The sequence below is a fragment of the Protopterus annectens genome, chromosome 8.part0 (genome assembly GCF_019279795.1).
Source record: "Protopterus annectens isolate FY-2018-M chromosome 8.part0, PAN1.0, whole genome shotgun sequence".
NCBI classification, from domain to species: Eukaryota; Metazoa; Chordata; order Ceratodontiformes; family Protopteridae; genus Protopterus; species Protopterus annectens.
The window spans coordinates 1,682,663,981-1,682,683,015 of record NC_056741.1 but is presented as its reverse complement, the minus strand read 5'-3'; the positions used below and the strand labels follow the sequence as shown (position 1 = coordinate 1,682,683,015).

Here is a 19,035-nt window from a genome sequence, read left to right as displayed (position 1 = left end):
CATCCTATACCTTGCCATTTTCAATGCTCTTTTCAATTACATTTCAATCACATTCATAACTAATGCAAATAAGATACTGCTTGCTGGGCAACCTTGTCTTATCCCACACTCTGTTCTTATTTCTTCACGTAACCATCCATTTAATATTATTTTAATAATGTTATTCTCATATACTGATCTTACTACTTTTATTATTTTCTCACTTACATTATCATATTTTAATATACTCCACAATTCCTCATATTGTATTCTAGCAAATGCTTTATTCACATCTCCTACCAATATTTTAGTTTCCACCTTTTTATTTATAATTTCATTGATCATCTCTCTTAAAATCCATAATAATTCTTATAGGTTCATAGGTAGTTACTAGGCTATCTGCTCAAAGGCATTTGTAAGCCTAGCCAGAATGTGTTGGCTTTCGCCGCCCCCTTAGATTAGTTCCCTGTGCCTCTGTTCAGCAGATCCACTGAAGTGATCCCTGGGGTAAACTTTGTTTCCCATCCACTTGTCAAGGTTTCTCTTGAAGAGTGCTAGCGAGGAGCTCTGCCTAATGTAGACTGGAATCTTGTTCCAAAGCATGGGAAGTCTCTGGGACAAGAATCTATCCCTCCAACACGTCCTATTTATTGTTTGGTGAGGTTTTTATCCCTAGAGCATGTTCATAGGTTCATAGGTTTATACTAGGCTATCTGCCCTGAGGCATTTATAAGCCTAGCCCAGAGTTTTTGTGGCTTACGCCACCCCTTATGTTAAAAAATACTGTGCCCATTAGTTTGTTGTGCCTCTGTCCAGCAGTGACACAGAGATAATTCCCGGGGTAAACCTACGATCTCCCATCCACCGGTCAAGATTTCTCTTGAACAGAGTCAGCGAGGTGCTCTGCCTCACATGGACCGGGATTTTATTCCACAACATAGGGAGTCTCTGGGTGACAAATCTATCCCTCCAGCATGTCCTGTTTATGTCCGTGCTAAGGTTTAAGTCACTTGCTCTAGTGGATCTGGTAGATTTGGATTTTTTGAGGTGGAGCATGTCCATTAATTCCGGGTTGGACATGGCCTTGTATGTCAGGCACAGGTCACCTCTGAGCAGACGGTATGCAACTGAATAGAGCTGGAGTTTCTTCAGTCTGGCAGCATATGACAGATTTTGGAGTCCCTTTATCCTTTTGGTGAGGAACTTTTGGGGTCTCTCCAATTGCTACAGGTGTCGGGTGAGATACATCCTGAATGGGGCATTGTACTCGATCATTGGTCTGATAAGTGAAGAGTACAGGGGATGACCTCACTTGATCTGGATGTGAATCCCTTCATGATCAGGTGGGCAATGTAGAAGGTTTTTCTAACCACTTTAGCAATGTGAGTGTCAAAAGAAAGGCCACTGTCAACCTGGGTCCCCAGGTCCCTGATAACCTCTTCTGTGCTTAGTGGATTGCCACCTATATGGTAGCTTGGGGTTACCTTGATTTTCCCCGAAGGGTATGACTATACATTTTTTGGCATTTAACTTCAGGCCATGGCTCTGGCACCAGCTATCAGTTTCCGTGAGACCCCTCTGAAGGATATCTGTGTCCGATGTACTTTCCACTATGGCTCCCAGTTTGCAGTCATCTGCAAACTTTGTCAGCCATAGTCCTCCTATGTTAGCCTGTACTTCTGAGAAGTAGATGCTGAACAACAGGGGGCCAAGGACTGAGCCCTGTGGGACACCACTTGTGACCGGCTTGGAGTCTGACATGGTGCCAGCTACTCTAACCCTGTGGGTTCTGTCCTTTAGCCAGTTTGCAACCCATCTTGTGACATATGGGTTTACATTTAAGCTGGTAAGTTTCTCTATAATACCCGAGTGGGGTATTGTGTCGAAAGCTTTTGCAAGGTCAAGGTAGGCTGTATGGACTGCCTTTCCCTCATCAATGGCCTTGGTGACTGTTTCGAAGAAGTCGACCAAGTTCAAAAGGCATGATCTGCCCTTGACAAAGCCAAACTGGGTCGGGTCCAATGTCTGCAAGTCCCCTATGTCTTTATTTATGAGTTCCATTATGATCCTCTCCATAGCTTTGCAGACCAGGCTTGTTAAGCTTATGGGGCAGTAATTACCAGGGTCCATAGAGGCACCGCCTTTGCGGAGTGGGACCACAGTTTATTAGGGATTGCCTGATCCATGCAGTCCTGGAGGTGTTCGTAGAAGGCATTTGTAAGGGCTTCCGCAGCTTGGGTTGTGGTTTCCACTGGTTTGGGGGCCTTGAAGGATACCACACCAGTCTTGAGTAGTGTGAAGTTTGCTTTAGAGAAGTTCTTCACTGTGGTCTTTTTTGTTTGGGGGGGGGGCGGGATGTGGATATCCAGTGAGATTAGTTCATGATCTGATCTCACCAATGAGGGATATACTTCCGGTGTGGAGCATTTTGTCCCCATGTTTGTGATGATGAGATCTAGTATATTTTCTCCTCTTGTGGGAACGGTGACTAGTTGTTCCATGGCATTTGAATTTATGAACTCCAGGAACCTTTGGGCTCGAAAGTTTGGGCTTGAGTAATGTTCCCAGTCTATATTCGGGTAGTTGAAGTCATCCAATATAATGGTGTTTGGAGATACTTTTATACCCTCCAGTGTCTTCAGGAAGGCTGTGTGGGGTTCCTGAGTTTGAGAGGGTGGCCTGTAGCATGCTACAAATTGTAGAGCAGTTTTGCCTATGGTTAATTGCACCTGGATGGTTTCCGATGCTTCGTGCATAGCCACCAACCTGGTGGTGTGGGTATCCTCGATGAATATGGATACACCCCCTCCTTTTGTGGTGTGGTCTGGGTTTTGGGGCTGGAACGCATGATATGAGGTAAAACCTGATAGTGCCGGGGTGCTCTCAGGAGCCTTGAACAAGGTTTCAGTCACAGCACAGACATCGATGTTCTCCATACTGAGAAGGACCTCGAGTATGTGCATTTTGAGATTTAGACTTCTGGCATTGAGCAGCATTACCCTTAGTTTCTTCCCATTTTTGTTTTCTAGGGTGGTAGGTTTAGAATTTGAGCCTTGCCTAAAAAGGCGCTATGGGGTGGCAAGAGCCTTAGCCAATATCCGGAATCCCAGGGGTGACAGGTGCAAGCCGTCCCTTGCGAAGCAGCGTGGCTTGTCAAGCATGTCATCCCAGGCAGACAGACACTGGATCCCCTTTGAATGACACCAGAAATTAAGCCAATTGTTAAAGCTGATCATCTTGTCTCTATGTTGTAGCATCATTCTTGGTGAAGAAAGGATGCTGCTCAGGGTCAGGGTCATACCTGCCTGGGCTACATAATCAGAGAGCTCCTCTATGTCTCTTTTCATGTAGTCCAGGGAGGTATGTCTCAGGTCGTTCACACCAGCATGGACAATGACTGTGTCATATTTGTACTTGCTGTGGAGTGACCCGAGTGCTTGTGTTATGTGGCAGATTCTAGCGCCCGATAGGCAGCTTACTGTGACCCTCTCCTTGTTCAGCCTGGTGAGTGGGACGTCAGTGTGTCTGACTATGGAGTCACCTATGACAAGTATGTTTGGTGTTGTATTTGGCCTTAAGGCCTGTGACTGCTTTGCACACTGATTTTGTGTTTTATGTGTTGCCTGTGGTGTGTCATGAGGTGGCGGTTGCTTGGGTGTCTGCTTTGGAGGCCTCTGCTGTTTAGGTAAATTTTTGCTCAGAGCCTCCGTATGTCTTTTTGTGTTTATGTGTTTGATTCATTGTTGTGATAGCTTTATGTGAGACTGGTTTTGTGGTGTGTGTAGTTGCCTTTTCCTCCTGTCTGGTCTTGCCAGTCCTGAGTTGAGAGAGCTCAGCCTCCAGTTTGGCTAAATAGCCGCATCTCTCGCAAGTATTTGTGTTATGTGGGAGGAGGAGAGGGTTGTCTGTGTACATGAGGCAATTGTAACATTGCCTCAATATTCCCAGATTCACCAACTGGACAGGAGAGGACGCCAGCATCTGGCCCTTCGACATGCTAGAGAAATTAAGAAGTTTGGGGTGTAACTGAATGAGAGAGGACTTAGTAAGGAAGTGGGTACTCCTGGGGGGGGGGGTTCGCTAGTGAGGGACTTTGTATAATACAGAAGTGCAAAGCCTGAAAAGAAGATGCTTTTAAGACAAGTGCTGAGCTTTTTTTTTTTTTTTTGGGAGGAAAAAAAAAAAAAAAAAAAAAAAGCTTTTTAGGAACAAGTGCTGCGCTTTTTAGTTAAGGGATATACTGTTTAGATTACTAGTAGAGCAGTTCTAAGGGAAAAAATGAAGAACAGACTTTATGGAGCCAGAAAAAGTTTAACCTTGTTAAACCGGCGCTGCCCAATGCTGCTCTAGTGGCAACTCAGCGCTAAATTGCGCTAAAGCGTGCTTGATAGCAGGGGCTGGAAAGAGCCAGGAATTGACCCAATATGGCCAATAAAACTACAGTTTCAAGTCAGTAACCACTCCCACGGGGGGCAGGGGAGCTGTTCAATGTTTTTCACTGCCAATGATCAACAGAGAGACTTTCCCTTAGCCCAAGCAAAAATGGCCTCAGAAAAGTGGGAAAAAAGCAAGATTTTTTTTTTATTTTGTTTTTTTAGAGATAGCAGAGGTTCACAAGTAATATCAAGTTATAACAGTGCAGTAAATGACCCCACACAAGAGTGCTAGGTCAAAGACAGAAAATATGCAAGTTTTGAGAAAAAACGATTTTAAAATTAAGTGCAAACAGGAAATTCAGTAAACAGCTTTTGGTTGTGCTCTAAATACAGCTACTAATGCAGAAATCAAGTTTAACAAGCCAGAAAATGCGCAAACTAGGCAACTATGCAGAAAAACTTAGCAAATAAACAGAGAAAAAAATACTTAAAATATCAAAAGTGGCTCCCTTCTTCTCTCAGCATTTTCTCCTCTTGGTGTGTGCTTCACCAACAGCCAACAAGCCTGAAAAGATGCAAAACCCATGGGGCAACTAGGTTTTAAGAGAGGAAGATGAAGGAGTTTTGGAAATGACCCCTACTGGTCAATAAAACTACAGTTTCAGGTCAGTAACCACTCCCACGGGGGCAGGGGAGCTGCTCAATGTTTTTCACTGCCACTGATCAACAGAGAGACTTTCCTTTAGCCCAAGCAAAAATGGCCTCACAGAAACTAACAAACAGTTCAGGAACAGCAAGCCTGTAACTGAACTTTTTTAAATCTCAGAAAAGTAGGAAAAAAAGTTTGTTTGTTTTTTCAGAGATAGCAGAGGTGTGGCTCATGGGGATATGGTTTTCTTTAGGTGGAGCATGTCCATCAATTCTGGGTTGGACATGGCCTTGTATGTCAGGCTGAGATCACCTCTGAGTAGGAGGAATGCAATCGAGTACAGCTGGAGTTTCTTCAGTCGAGCTGCATAGGGCATCTGTTTGAAGCCAGTGATCCTCTTGGTGAGGTACTTCTGTGGTCTTCCCAGCTGTTGCAGGTGTCTTGTAAGGTACATCCCAAATGGGGCATTGTACTCTATGATGGGTCTGATGAGTGATGAGTAGAGGGGCACAATGACCTCTTTTGATCTGGATGTGAACCCTTTTGTGATTAGGTGGGCCACATAGAAGGATTTTCTAACCACTTTGGCAATGTGATTATCAAAGGAGAGATTACTATCTACTTGGGTCCCCAGATCCATTATTATGTCTTCCATATTTAGGGGACTACCACCTATGTGGTAGTTTGTGAGTACTTTGTTTTTTCCAAAGGGGATGACTATGCAGTTTTTGGCATTTAGCTTGAGGCCATTATTTTGACACCAGGTATCTGTCTCAGTGAGACCCTTTTGGAGGATGTCTGTGTTAGCCAGAGAGTCAGTTATAGCCCCTCGTTTGCAGTCATCTGCGAACTTGGTCAGCCATAGTCCTCCGGTGCTTGCCTGTACCTCTGAGAAGTATATGCCGAACAGGAGGGGTCCTAGGACTAAGCCCTGGGGAATGCCACTTGCAACCAGTTTAGAGTCGGACCTAGCTCCCACAATGTGGGTTCTGTCTGTGAGCCATTAGGCAACCCATCTTGTGACACAGGGGTTTATGTTCAGGCTGGTGATCTTGTCTATAATACCAGAATGGGGAATGGTGTCAAAGGCCTTTGCGAGGTGTAGATAGGCTGTGTGTACCACCTTTCTCTCATCTATAGCCTTGGTAACTGTCTCAAATAGGTCCACCAGGTTTAGGAGGCATCATCTGCCCTTAACAAAGCCAAACTGGGTAGGGTCCAGTGTTTGGAGGTTCCCAATATCTCTGTTAATGAGTTCCACAATGAAACACTCCATAGCCTTGCAGATCAAGCTAGTTAGGCTTATAGGGCAATAGTTCCCTTTGTGGAGCAGAATAACCATTGCTGTGCGCCACTCTATGGGTATGTAGCCTGTGGAGAGGCTGAGTTTGAACAGTGTGTTTAGGTGAGGGGTTAGTTCATCTTTGAGCTCATGTAGGACACAGCCTTGGACACCGTCTGGTCCCATTGATGTTGGGTTTTGCCTTTGGAGAGGGCTGTTTTAACCTGAGTGTCTGTGATTTCAGGACTCTACATTCTTTTGGTATGGTTATGAGCCCTTTTGGGAATGAAAGGGGGTGAAGTTTGCACTGAACCTGTCTGCCAGGATGTTGGCGATATTGGTCGGTTCAGTGTATTTTGTGCCATTCTGCACTAACTCCGAGCAGATCTGAGTAGTGCCGCATATATTCTTGACATAGCTAAAGAATGCCTTGTGGTTATCTTTGTAGTCCTTGGCAATTTTTCTTTCGAAGCTAGCCTTAGATGATTTTAAGAGGGATCATAGTTCCTTGCTGATAATGATCAGGGATGTCTTCCCTTCTTGGGATTTTACTCTTTTCTGTACTAGTTTCCTCCTTCTATTGTATAGCTTGTTTATGGCAGGGGTCCACCAGACTGGTTTCCTTTTCTTGGAGGAGTGATTCTTGGTTTTGCTTGGGATAGCATGACCCATGCATTTTTGTAGGTGCCCATAGAATGCATTAGTAAAGGATTTTGTAGCTTGGATAGCATTATCCTTTAGCATAGGGGCTTTGAAACTTTCCACCTCGGTCTTACGTAACGTGAAGTTTGCTTTTGAAAAGTTTTTCACGGTGGTTTCCTTGACCGGGGGTGGGGGTGGAATGTGGATATCCAGAGTGATTTGTTTTTGGTCAGATCTAACCAGCGAGGGGTTGACCTCCAGTGTGGAACACCGGTCGCCCATGTTGGTGATGACCAGATCCAATATGTTGTCACCTCTGTTGGGAGTGTTGACCAGTTGATCCAGGGCATTTCAGTTTATAAATTCTAGGAAATGTTGGGCAAGAGAGTTAGTACATGAGTAGTTCTCCCAGTTAATGTTTGGGTAATTGAAATCACCCAATTTTAGGGTGTTTGGTAGGACCTTTATGTTTCCCAGTGCTTCCAGAAACATGGAATGGGCGTTCTGGGACATGGTGGGTGATCTGTAGCAAGCTACAATTTGAATTGCAGTTTTTCCCATTGTTAGTTGCATGTGGATGATCTCTAAAGCATCGTACTGTGCCACTAACCGGGAGGTGTGGGTATCCTTGATGAATATGGATACGCCCCCACCTTTTGTATTTTTGTCCGGGTTCTGTGGCCGAAATGTATGGTATGAATTGTAGCCTGGTAGTGCTGGGGTGCTCTCTGGATCCTTAAAGCAGGTTTCTGTTACTGCACATATATCAGTTTTCTCCATACTGAGGAGTGCCTCAAGTGAGTGCATTTTTAGGTTCTGGCATTGAGTAGCATTACCCTCAGTTTTTTGTTACTTGTGCTATTTACGGTGGGGGGTTTGTCTTTTGAGCCTTGCCTAAAAAAGGCACTATGGGGGTGGCAAGAGCCTTGGCCAGTATTCTAAAGCCTAAGGGTGACAGGTGCAAGCCATCTCTAGCGAAGCAGCATAGCTTGTCATGCATGTCATCCCAGGTGGGCAGACACTGGCTCCCCTTTGAATGAAACCAGAAACTTAGCCAATTGTTGAAATTGATAATTTTTTCTTTATACCATGGTGTCATTCTTGGTGAGGGTAGGATGCTACTCAGGGGCAGAGTCATACAGGCCTGGGCTACATGATCAGAGAGCTCTTCCATGTCTCTCTTCATGTAGTCCAGGGAGGTACGGCTCAGGTCATTCACATTAACATGGACAATGACAGAGTCATATTTGTACTTTTTCTGGAGTGACCTGAGTGCTTATGTTATGTGGCAGATCCTGGCACCTGACAGGCAGCTAACAGTAACTTTCTCCTTGTTCAGTCTAGTGAGTGGGACATCAGTGTGCCTGACTATAGAGTCACCTAATACTATTGTGTTGGGTATGTTGTTTTGCCTTAAGGGCTGTGATTGCGTGGTACACTGGTTTTGTGAAATATGTGTTTCATGGTTTGTGTTGGGGGGGTGGTGGAGGTTGCTTGGATGTCTGCTTTGGAAGTCTCTGCTGCTTTTGCAGATTTTTATTTAGAGCCTCCAAGTATGTTTTCGTGTATTTATGTGTGTTTTTTGCCGGTACTGGTTTAATGGGTCTATGTGAGACTGGTGGTGTGATACAAATATTTCCCTTCTCCTCTTGACTGTCTGATCCAGTCTTAGGTTGAGAGAGCTTAGCCTCCAGTTTGGCTGTATAATTGCATCTCTTGCATATATTAGTGTTTGGTGGTAGGAGGAGAGGGTTGTCTGTGTACATGAGGCAGTTGTAACATTGCCTCAAAATGCCCAGATTCACCAGTTGGACTGGAGAGTACACCTAAAACTGCCCTTTGTACATGCCTGGATAGGTATAGTGAACTGTTTTACTGACTGGCTGATAAGGTCAAATAGAGAGCCTTGTTCTTTGTACATTATAGGGGGTCTAGTGCTTTCCCTTTTCTTCCAAAATGCATACACTCCACCACTCTATTTAACCATTCTTTAATACTTCTACAAAATATACTGTTTGCCAGTCTTTCATATTATAATACATACAATATTCAATTCTGTCTATTCTTGTAACTTTCTTCATATCCAAATCTTTTTAAAATGTCATAGAATTCTCCTATATTTATATATTTTCCATAGTCTCATTATCTTCTTTATTTAATTTACTTCCCATACTTGCCTCTCTTTTATCTCTGTCTTCTTAAACCCATTTTTATATACTGTTCTATCACCACAAATATTTTTTTCTTGTGTATTCTCTTTCTTCTTCATTATTTTCAAATTCTCTTATTATCCTCTCATTTTCAGTCACAATTTTACTCAAATACAGAGCCACTTCTTTTTGTATCCCTTGTAAAAAGTACCTTTGCTTATATAACATTTTCTTAATCTTCTCTTGGTTAATTTCATATATTTCCTTCATCTTTTCATAATTTTTTTAATTATTATTATTATTCTTACTATCTCTGTAATACTATCTGGCTTAATAGCTTATATTTTTGCTTTTCTTTCCTTCTTTTCATTGCTTACCATTCCAGAAAACATTTTTGTGTATTTTACTTTAAAATTTAACCACCAATCAATCCAGTTTTCATAAAATATTCTCATTTCTGCATGACCTTCCCATAATTGATCAATTTCCTTTTTTTCTCCTTCATCTAAATCTTTCTTGTTCAATCTTTTAACACATTTACCTAGCTTTAAACGTTCTTCCTTTTCTTTTGCTTCTACCCATCTAGCCAAATGGTCTGAAAAAAAATGTTTCTTTTGTTCCTTCTTTTATAATTTTTAAACTATCAGATTTTATGAAGTAATCAATCTATGTTTTAATCTCATTTCTTTGAAAGTCCAATGTATATTATCCCACATATATAACTTTCCATTTTTCATTATATCATATACCCTCTTAACATCATCCCTTTCTTTATTTTACTTAGATCACAGTTAAAATCTCCCAATATTATTTACATATCGGCTCCTACATAGTTTAAGATTTTTGTAAACATTCTTTTTAGTAATATATGTATATATTGCAATAATTCTGTACACATCTTTTTTATATCTTATATCCAACACTGTTATTCTACCTAATTAATTTATAGTATAATCTAAATTCTTAACAATTTCATTGCATAACACAGCAGTCCCAGAGCAAATATCTTTTCCCATACCCCATACAATGCTTCTAGCCCATAACTTTTCTATCTGCATCCTTTCTGCTGCTATTAATATTCTTGTGTCATCTAGAATAATTACATGTATATCAAGTAGCATACACCATTCCAAGACAGCTAACCTTTGCTTAATGTTCTTTATACTATTAACATTTATTAATAGAATTCTCAGGTTCTTTCACATTTATTGTGTCTTCCATCTTAGCCTTATCTTTTTTTTATTTTCTTTCATAATCACACTTTTAATTTTTCTTTTTCTTTCACCCTTCTCCCTATTGAATTATTTTTCCTCTCACTATTTTTCCACTATGTTCTTCACTTGTTTCCAGTACTAATTCTTTACCTTCATTATCTTCATGTTTTTTATACATTTTGTATTCTCTTCTTCTATGATATTTTGTTTTTTATGTTGATGTTCAACATTTTTTACATCATGTACATGTTCTTGTGTCTGCTCTTGTTTTCCAACTTGTAATTGTTCATCACAATTAATCAAATTGTGTCCCATTTTCCACATTTTTTCCACATTAAATCACATTTCTTTGCTTCATGTCTCATCTTTCCACAAACAAAATATTTTCTCATATCACAATTACTTATTAAATGGTCATTATTTCCACAAAAAAAAGTTTTGGGTTGCCCCTTGTATCTTACAAAACCTCTATCGCCCCCAACATTTATTACACGTGGAAAATGTACAATCTGTCATTTACCATTTTCAAAATTATCCCACAATCCCATCCCCAGTCCATAAATCTCTATCATCGTATATTTTCATAATGTCCAAAATTTGTTTGCGTACAGTTTTTAAACATTCTTTCAATGCTTCTTTATCTACCTGAGTTTGCAACTGTATAGCAATTATTCTTTTTATCTCTCTATTAAAAGTCTGCACAATATAAGAGTTTTATAGACTACAGTCTTTCTTTTTTTTTAAATTTCACTAAGAAACTCTCCATATATTGTCCAGTCTTTAATAAAATATCACAATAAGTCTCTCTATTAAGATGAATAAAGCCTTATCTCATTAGGTGATATTCCCAAAGCTGTGATAATTGTGTCCCATACCTTATATCTTTCAAGTTCTTTTTCCTCCTTATTGCTAAGCTGTACAACAAACTTTGTTTTCACAAACTCTTTTCCTCCTTCTCCCTCTCTTATTTGCTTCTTGCCTTTTTTCACCATCCTTGCATACATTTTTTTCTCTTCTTTAATTTCTCGCACCTCCTCTTTCTGAATTCTGTCCATAATGTCGCCCCACGATACCACTGCTTCACTTTCTGGTTTGCTCTGAATTATCATTTATTTTAGTTATATATCCCATAACCCTCCCAATTGGAGAGTTGTAACCATACACACTAACTTTGGCACAGAAAACAGATCTTTTTGAAACAAGTACTCAAAGTCCTGTGAAGGTTTGATAACCATCTTTTCACCATTCTGCTTCATTTCAGCTTTCTCCTGCTTCCTCAGCAACTCAGCTGATCGTTCAATTTCATTTTCTTTAAGCAATCAACAACTCTCTCATTCTGGTCCATTCTACAAACTCCCCCCTTCCTCCTGTTGCTTGCAATCGCACTTACTCACTGCCTCCATCTTCCTTCTAGTTTCTCCGAGTGCTTACACGGTTAGAACAAAAACTGGAGGTGTAGCAGTGAATGGCATCCCTGTGCACTCTAGAGTAGTGGAAGTTCTCCCGTGCCCTGGTGAAATTTTATCTCATCAGTATAAATACAATCTTGGTCTCCTCTACAAAGAAAACTCTGGCCTAGGGGAATAACCAGGTCAAAAGCAATAAACAAATCCAGTATTCATTTACTTAAAGAACAGCAGCAGATTGAGAAGGCAAGATCTCCCCCTGATAAAGCCACATTGTCCATGTCAATTAATAGGAAGTCAGCTGTGCCTTTTAATAGAAGTTCTTTTTTGAACCCTTTCACAATTTTACAGAGAATGCAAGTTAGATTTATGACTTTATTGTTGTCTCTACAATTATTTGCTCATCTACAACTTGACACCCAAGTTAGGTATTTCTAGATATTATGAAAAATGGTCTGGATCCATTTTATTTAACAATTGCTAACTAAGTCGCTGGGCGAACATTTTTAGTCAATCAGCAGAAATCTCACATTTACAAGGCAATTGAATGAAATCAATTTAAACACTGTATTATGTCACCACATAAAATGAAGAAGTGACCAAGAAATCTTTACCGTTTATTAAAACAGAATTCTTCAAATCACTGCTCTAGCGCCTCAGCTTATACAAGCCTTTAAAAGAATATGACTTGTTCCAAAAAAATTTCATTAAATACCTTTTACCAGACATTAATCAATTAATATAAATTACTCAATTTATATAAATGCAGTATTCTTTACAGGTCTGCATTGCTATGCAGAATAATTGAATGATAAATGTTAAGTAAGGGAGACAGTAATATGGTGGTGCTGTAAAATATCTCAGAGGGAAGGATGATAAATAGAATAACTTTTTAAACATACGACTGGACAGAAGCTGTGGAAGTTCAAAGTACATTCCAGATGCTCTTAATTGGTTTGCACTGTTATATCTGACACTCCCGCTCCCTAGGCACAGTACAAGAAGCTTCTTAGAACATATTTACACATTTTATATGATTCAAATTCTCAGCAGACATCTGTGATGCTACAGTTAGATATTTCTTGACACATGCAAAATAATTAAAAGTATGCACCCTATTCATATAATTCATTGTTTCTCTCCATAGGTGTATATGAACTCAGTGAGTGTTACTACAAGCAACTTCATTAAAGTGGACATTCCTGGTGAAGTATTTGTTCAAAAGAGTGAAACAGCCTCTGTGTCATTCACCATGATGTGGAACTCGAGTCTGTTTCAGAATTTAACTGTAAGTCACAACACAATAATAATACATTTTGCCATATACTGTACTGCCACAGACAAATGAAGAAGTATATAGAGAGGAATGATATGAGGGGAGGGAATAAGATTAACAGAATATGCAGACAGACTTGAAAATAACTTCAGCCATGGAGCAAAAAAAGTATATTTTTCTTTGCATGTTTAAGAAATGTTTTAGTGTAATGGATGAAAGAGAGATGTAATGTGATACACATTATGATATAACATGTAGCATACAAGTTCATGAGGCATTCTTGTTAATAAACCCATGCAGACAAATGTTTTCTTACAGTGTGTTAAAATGATCTGTGAATAATCTATTCAGTGAGTGTGTGCTTTTGAGGGAAATGAGCAAAATAATGTTTATAAAATAATCATCGGATGGTACATTATTCCATTAAGCCACACAAGGAGTGCATCAGGCATGAGCAAAATTGTAATCATTACTTTTTGAAAATACTTGAAACTGACAATGGTAAAAGAACTAATGTACTTATAAAACATTTATACCTCTGTACAAAACAATGAAATTAAGAGAAATATAACCTGGAGAAAGGGGTTGTATGTGCAAAGTTGATGCACGTTTAAATTATTGGATCTCAATAACAGTTGCAGTAACACTAAGTTGAAAATAGGTATCTTCTAATAACAGTGCCAAATGTGACCAAGTAAATTCTAGACTGACAAAGTAATAATAGGGTGAATGATAAATATTTTAATAAAAATCTACATGCTTTATTATTGCTATAAAAGAGCAGTGCAAAGCAGAAAACATTTAAGTTTTTTAGGTCACTGTATCATCATATAAACAGATCACACAAAAAGTGGACATAATCTGCCTGATAATTTAAGATAAAAAATAATATATTTCAGACCTATAAAACACTACTTAACTACACTCACAAACTATCCATTTAGAGCAGCATGACTGTGAATACTGATCAAAACAGCAATTTATAGACTGGAAAGGCTTGCAATCTGATTTGGACAGTACTAAGATAAATGTATTACAACAGCTTGACAGGAAATCGTGGGTTGCAAAAGGCTTTATAACTGCATTGAAAATCAAAGCATAAGAAGATACTATATCTCAGTAAAAACTATAATAATACCTCATTGATGTTTTGTCTGTTGACTTTCATGCTGATGATTTAAAAGGCAGTGGCCATAGACTCCTAGAAAAACAAAATGCAACACCCACAGGGCATAACACTTAGGGTGGGTGAGTCATGAAAGATCCAGTTTTGTGCTTCATTGTGGATATTAATACCTGTTACCTTTAAAATCAGCTCTGGCAAGATTTCTAAAAGGAAGTGGTAATCAGACACTGATTGAATTTGTGGTAGACATCAGAATTAAATATGCTACTTCCTCCACATAAGGAATTGTGATTTTATCATTTTTGGTGGGTGATCAATATCCATCATAAATAAATTTGAACTGATGGTCTAATAGTTTTAGTTGCTTGATATGTTCTTATTGTAAATGCTGCACCTCTGCATGTGGTACATGCTTTTATTAGCAAACCATACAGTTGTGAGGCCTTGCCTCTTTTTTTGTTTCTACAGTCCAACACTGTAGATATTTATTTTCAAATCTCAATTAGCATGTCTTGTATTGATTTGCTTTCCTTTCTAACAAATTACAATTATTTCCAAAGTAGTCCAAAACTGAAAGCAATTGAGTGTGGTTAATGTCTTTAGCCATGACAATGTTATTGTATGTTGCAGCTGAAGGTATTTCCATAGCTCATTATGTGGCAATTGACAACATTCTCAAAGAATTTAAAGGAGCCAAGGACATGAGTGTTCCTACACAATAAACTTATGAAAGTTTCATGATGCCACTTAATTGTTAGGGTGGCCACCATAAAAGACATCTTCATATTTTTAACCTGTAATGGCCTATGATGAGATAGTCAGCCCACAGACATACGGGATCCTTGTTATCTTCCAAATGTTGCTTAGTACTTTTAAAATTATGCTTAAGTAATGGCAAACATTAAGATGAGGAGATAAGGAAATGTTGCAACAAGCAATGGCTATGAGAAAAGTGCTACCCAGAGCAGTGTGTTTGTCATTCTGTGTATTAAAGAATTTCTTCAGTTTGATTGCCGGTAAAAATGCATCAGTGTCTGGGAGCTTCACTCTACCTAATGGTAGAGAGGATAGTAAGGCAGTATTCATTACCTTGAATCTTCCATTATACCAAACAAATTGTTCAATAATTTTTGAATCCTTAATAGTAAATGAGAGGTTTAAGGTCTGAGGACATGCCTTGAAACTTCTGTGGCAAGAACTATACATCTGTGCATATCTGGAGGGAAATCCACATGTTCTAAGAAGATTAGCCCCGCAAAAGTGTTTAATTTTCAAGTTCAGTTTGACCATCTACTGTATACCAGGGTTAAATTTATGACTGAAGTATTTCAGAGGGGCTTAATATCATTTAAATTGGAATTAACTATTTTTTTAATTTTAGACCCATGTCATATAATTTGGGCATTGTGTCTTTACTTAAAAATGAAAGGTGATAAAAATAATCTAGTATGTTACTTAATCCTGGGAATATTATGAGTATGGTTTTTGGTAAACACCTACGATCAGCAAAAATTAGTACTTGTGTTTCTAAGTTGCTGATGTCCCATGTTCTTTGGGTACTGTAGTGGTAGATTTTCTGATTGAGGGGTTCAATTTCCAGAAGAAATAGCACTGGACAAAAGAGGATCACTGTCTCATACAGCAGGAATAAATCAGATATCATGGATCTAGATAGTAGTGCAACCTCTGGGGTTGATTACTGCTGCTCGGGTCTTCTCTCTTAGGTTTTTTGATAGACCCAGGATTTTGAATACACACCATAAATAATGCCACCTCATAGAATCTGAAGTTTCTCAAATTCAGCTATGATGTAAATGCTGGAGTAGCATATTTTGTTTGTTTGTGGGTGATTAAAGATCTGAGGTGATCAGTGCCAGAATGTTTTTTAACAAAACTTGCCTGAGGTGGGTGATTTGGGGAAAAGAGATGAGGTTATATCAACTTAGCAAGAATCTTTGCATATAATTTTAATTTTGTAATTAGAGATGGGTCTATAGTTCTCCACTTTACATAGACCCATCTCTGGTGGGGTGAGGACCAGGATTCTGCATTATCTTAAACTGTGGTACAGTCAGGGCCAGTGTTAGCATTTGGGAGGCCCTGAGTAAGTGTCAAGTTGGGGGCCCCTGGACAGTTCCAGATTAAGTATCACTCTGTCACAGACACCCCCTCTTAAGCAATCTTTAAGTTTATGCTGCAGAATTTTAGGAGTCATATGCACAAACTGAACTATAACTACAATGCTCTTACAGTTTGACAGGCTTGTGTATCGCACTGTGTTGACTCTTCTCATGAAAAGTCATTCACAGTGAGTAGAATTTAGCTGCAAAGATGATATGTCACAACAGCCCAATGTACAGAGCTGGTCTTAGGTGAAATGGTACCCAACACAAAGGGCTTCATTGCTCCTCCCACTGCCTGCTGTTAACCCTCACCCCCCTGCCCTCACATACCTTCTAGTATCTACCCTGATCTCAGGCTCCCTATACCATACACATTACTTTTTCCTTGTTTTATCACAACATCTTCATCCAATGATGGCTTGAACAAAAATTATGATTAATGCAGGAAATTCAGTGTCCTTGTTAACTTTTCTTTTCCTTGCATCATTTCACCATGCCTTACCTGGCCAAGACAGCGCAGTAGTAACTGTATATGAAACAACTCAACTAAGCCAGGAGTCTGGGGGTCAAAGCCATAGGATTATAGATGCTCTAAGGAGCATTCTGGAGCATTTTCTCAATATATTGATCCAGTGGTGGCCTGAAGAAAAATAATAGATAATAATAATAATAATAAAACTTTTTGTCTTATTTTTTATTATTTCATGGAAGACCTAAGTTGTGTCCAAGGCTTAATATTTAAAACTGACAAATTAAAATGACAAATGTTTGAGGCAATCCACAAATTCTGTCTGGAAATACTGCATGCTTGGCCCCACCCCACCCCCACCAAAAAAAAAATCTGTGTGCATCCCTCTGGTGTTACACTGGGAAGAAAGCAGAGGTTCAAATGGCTACAGTCATGTATTTCAAGTGACTTCTGCCATACGTATACATTACATGCCTCCTTACTCCTCAGTACTATGGCCCCAAAGGCAGTCACCTGTATATGCATCTGATGTGTGATTATGAGGAAAATGTTAATTATAGTAATGTATTCCAACTTGTTGCTGCTAGACAGTACACCACCACTACATAAACAATAGTAACTTTCCTTTCACATCTCTTAGGTCTGTCAGAAAAGTAAAAGAAACAATAACTGCACTGTCGATAGTCCCAACACAAGCTATACCGACCTCCTGTGTACACCTGTGAGGTTTGGTTGTAAGGTAAATTGAAAAGATAATGACCACACAATCTCCAGCTCCCCCAGCAAGCTATAGTAATCTTGTATACACACCTCTGAACAGGTTTGATTTTTAGAATGGGTGTGGCTCAGGGCAGAGGCCACCACTAAGTCCATGTTGAAATACATTTATATAGTTTGGGTGTGAGAGTCAAAAGACTGCACTAGAGTCTCTAAGGGTGTGAATATTCTGTGATGTATTTTGTCTTATTTTTTAAAGATATACTGCTACCCAGAAGAGATACATTTACATATATACGCACAGACCCCCCCCCCGACACACTCACACACACACACTGCATGTTTGCTTTCAGGGAAACTGGAGGAATGCCAATTCGTCTACTGCGTGAAACCAGAGCACATAGGCAAACAAAGAGACAGGGAGAGCATGCAGATTCCACATAGAAAAATCCATAGGCAAGAACTCAACCAGAGCAGAGTACTGTGAAAAACATTTAACACCCACCCAGTCAAGGATGACTGGGGGGGGGTCTCCCACTGCCACAGGTATTGTGGGTGCCTAATTCCAAGTATGATGTCAGTTTTAGTGGAGAGAATGCCCACCAGCAGGATTTATCTATGTCAAGAGCACTCACGTCAGAAGTGAAACATTAAATGAAATTACGAAGCCTGCTACTTTACAAAACACTGTTACTACAACCTATTATACATCTTAAGAGTTATTCTCATCTTTCTGCTGTATTAAGTACACAGGTTTGCTGTACTAGATTGCTGTGGTTGTGGGCCCCCAGGACTAAGGGGGCGCCAGTGACCACAGGATTCACTGGTGCCTAAAGCCGGCTATGGGTACTCCCTGTGAAACTAGTTGTGAATAACTCCAACAACAAATCATATAGAAACTTTTAAACATCAGCCAGAATTCTACCTGAACCAGTTGTTTTTTTTTTTTATCACTTATTTACAACGGTGGTGCAGTGGTTAGCATTGCCGCCTCACAGCAAGAGGTTCTCCGGTTCGATCCTCGGCTGGGGTGCCTTCTGTGCGGAGTCTGCATGTCCTCCCTGTGGTCGTGTGGGTTTCCTCCGGGTGCTCCGGTTTCCTCCCACATCCCAAAAGACATGCTGCAGGTGGATTGGACACTCTAAATTGGCCCTAGGTGTGCGTGTGAGTGTGCCTTCTGTGGAAGGTTGGGCACCGGGCTGGCAACTCGACACCGTAAAACTCCACTGCCATTCAATGTGCGGACAAGGTGATCCGCTGTGGCGACCCCTAACCGGGAAAAGCCGAAAGAAGAAGAAGAAGAAGAAGAATCACTTATTTACAACTGCCTTTACTTTATTTGGAGAAACCGCTTTAATGATCTCTACACATCTGAAGGAAACAGAGAAGGCAAAAACTGGTTTAATGATCCCTGCTCTTCTGAAGGGAACAGAGTATACCAAAACTGGTTTAATGATGTCTGCATTTGAAGGGAATAGAGCATGCCAAAAATTGGTTTAATGATCCCTGCTCTTCTGAAGGGAACAGAGTAAGCCAAAATTGGTTTAATGATGTCTATGCATCTGAAGGGAATAGAGCATGCTGAAAATTGGTTTAATGAAATAAGCTGATGCTTTGGGTCTGGCT

At 39.9% G+C, this 19,035-nt stretch overlaps 1 protein-coding gene across 1 annotated transcript in view; it reads left to right on the top strand.

Moving 5' to 3' along the window:
- The window catches only part of LOC122808528, a 525,331-nt gene extending 512,285 nt beyond the window's left edge, over positions 1 to 13,046 (top strand). Inside the window, exon 5 of the mRNA XM_044079483.1 lies at positions 12,846 to 13,046. Within this exon, the coding sequence (XP_043935418.1) occupies positions 12,846 to 13,046 (201 nt within the window). The remainder of the gene's footprint in view (positions 1 to 12,845) is intronic.
- Positions 13,047 to 19,035: the final 5,989 nt, after the last annotated feature.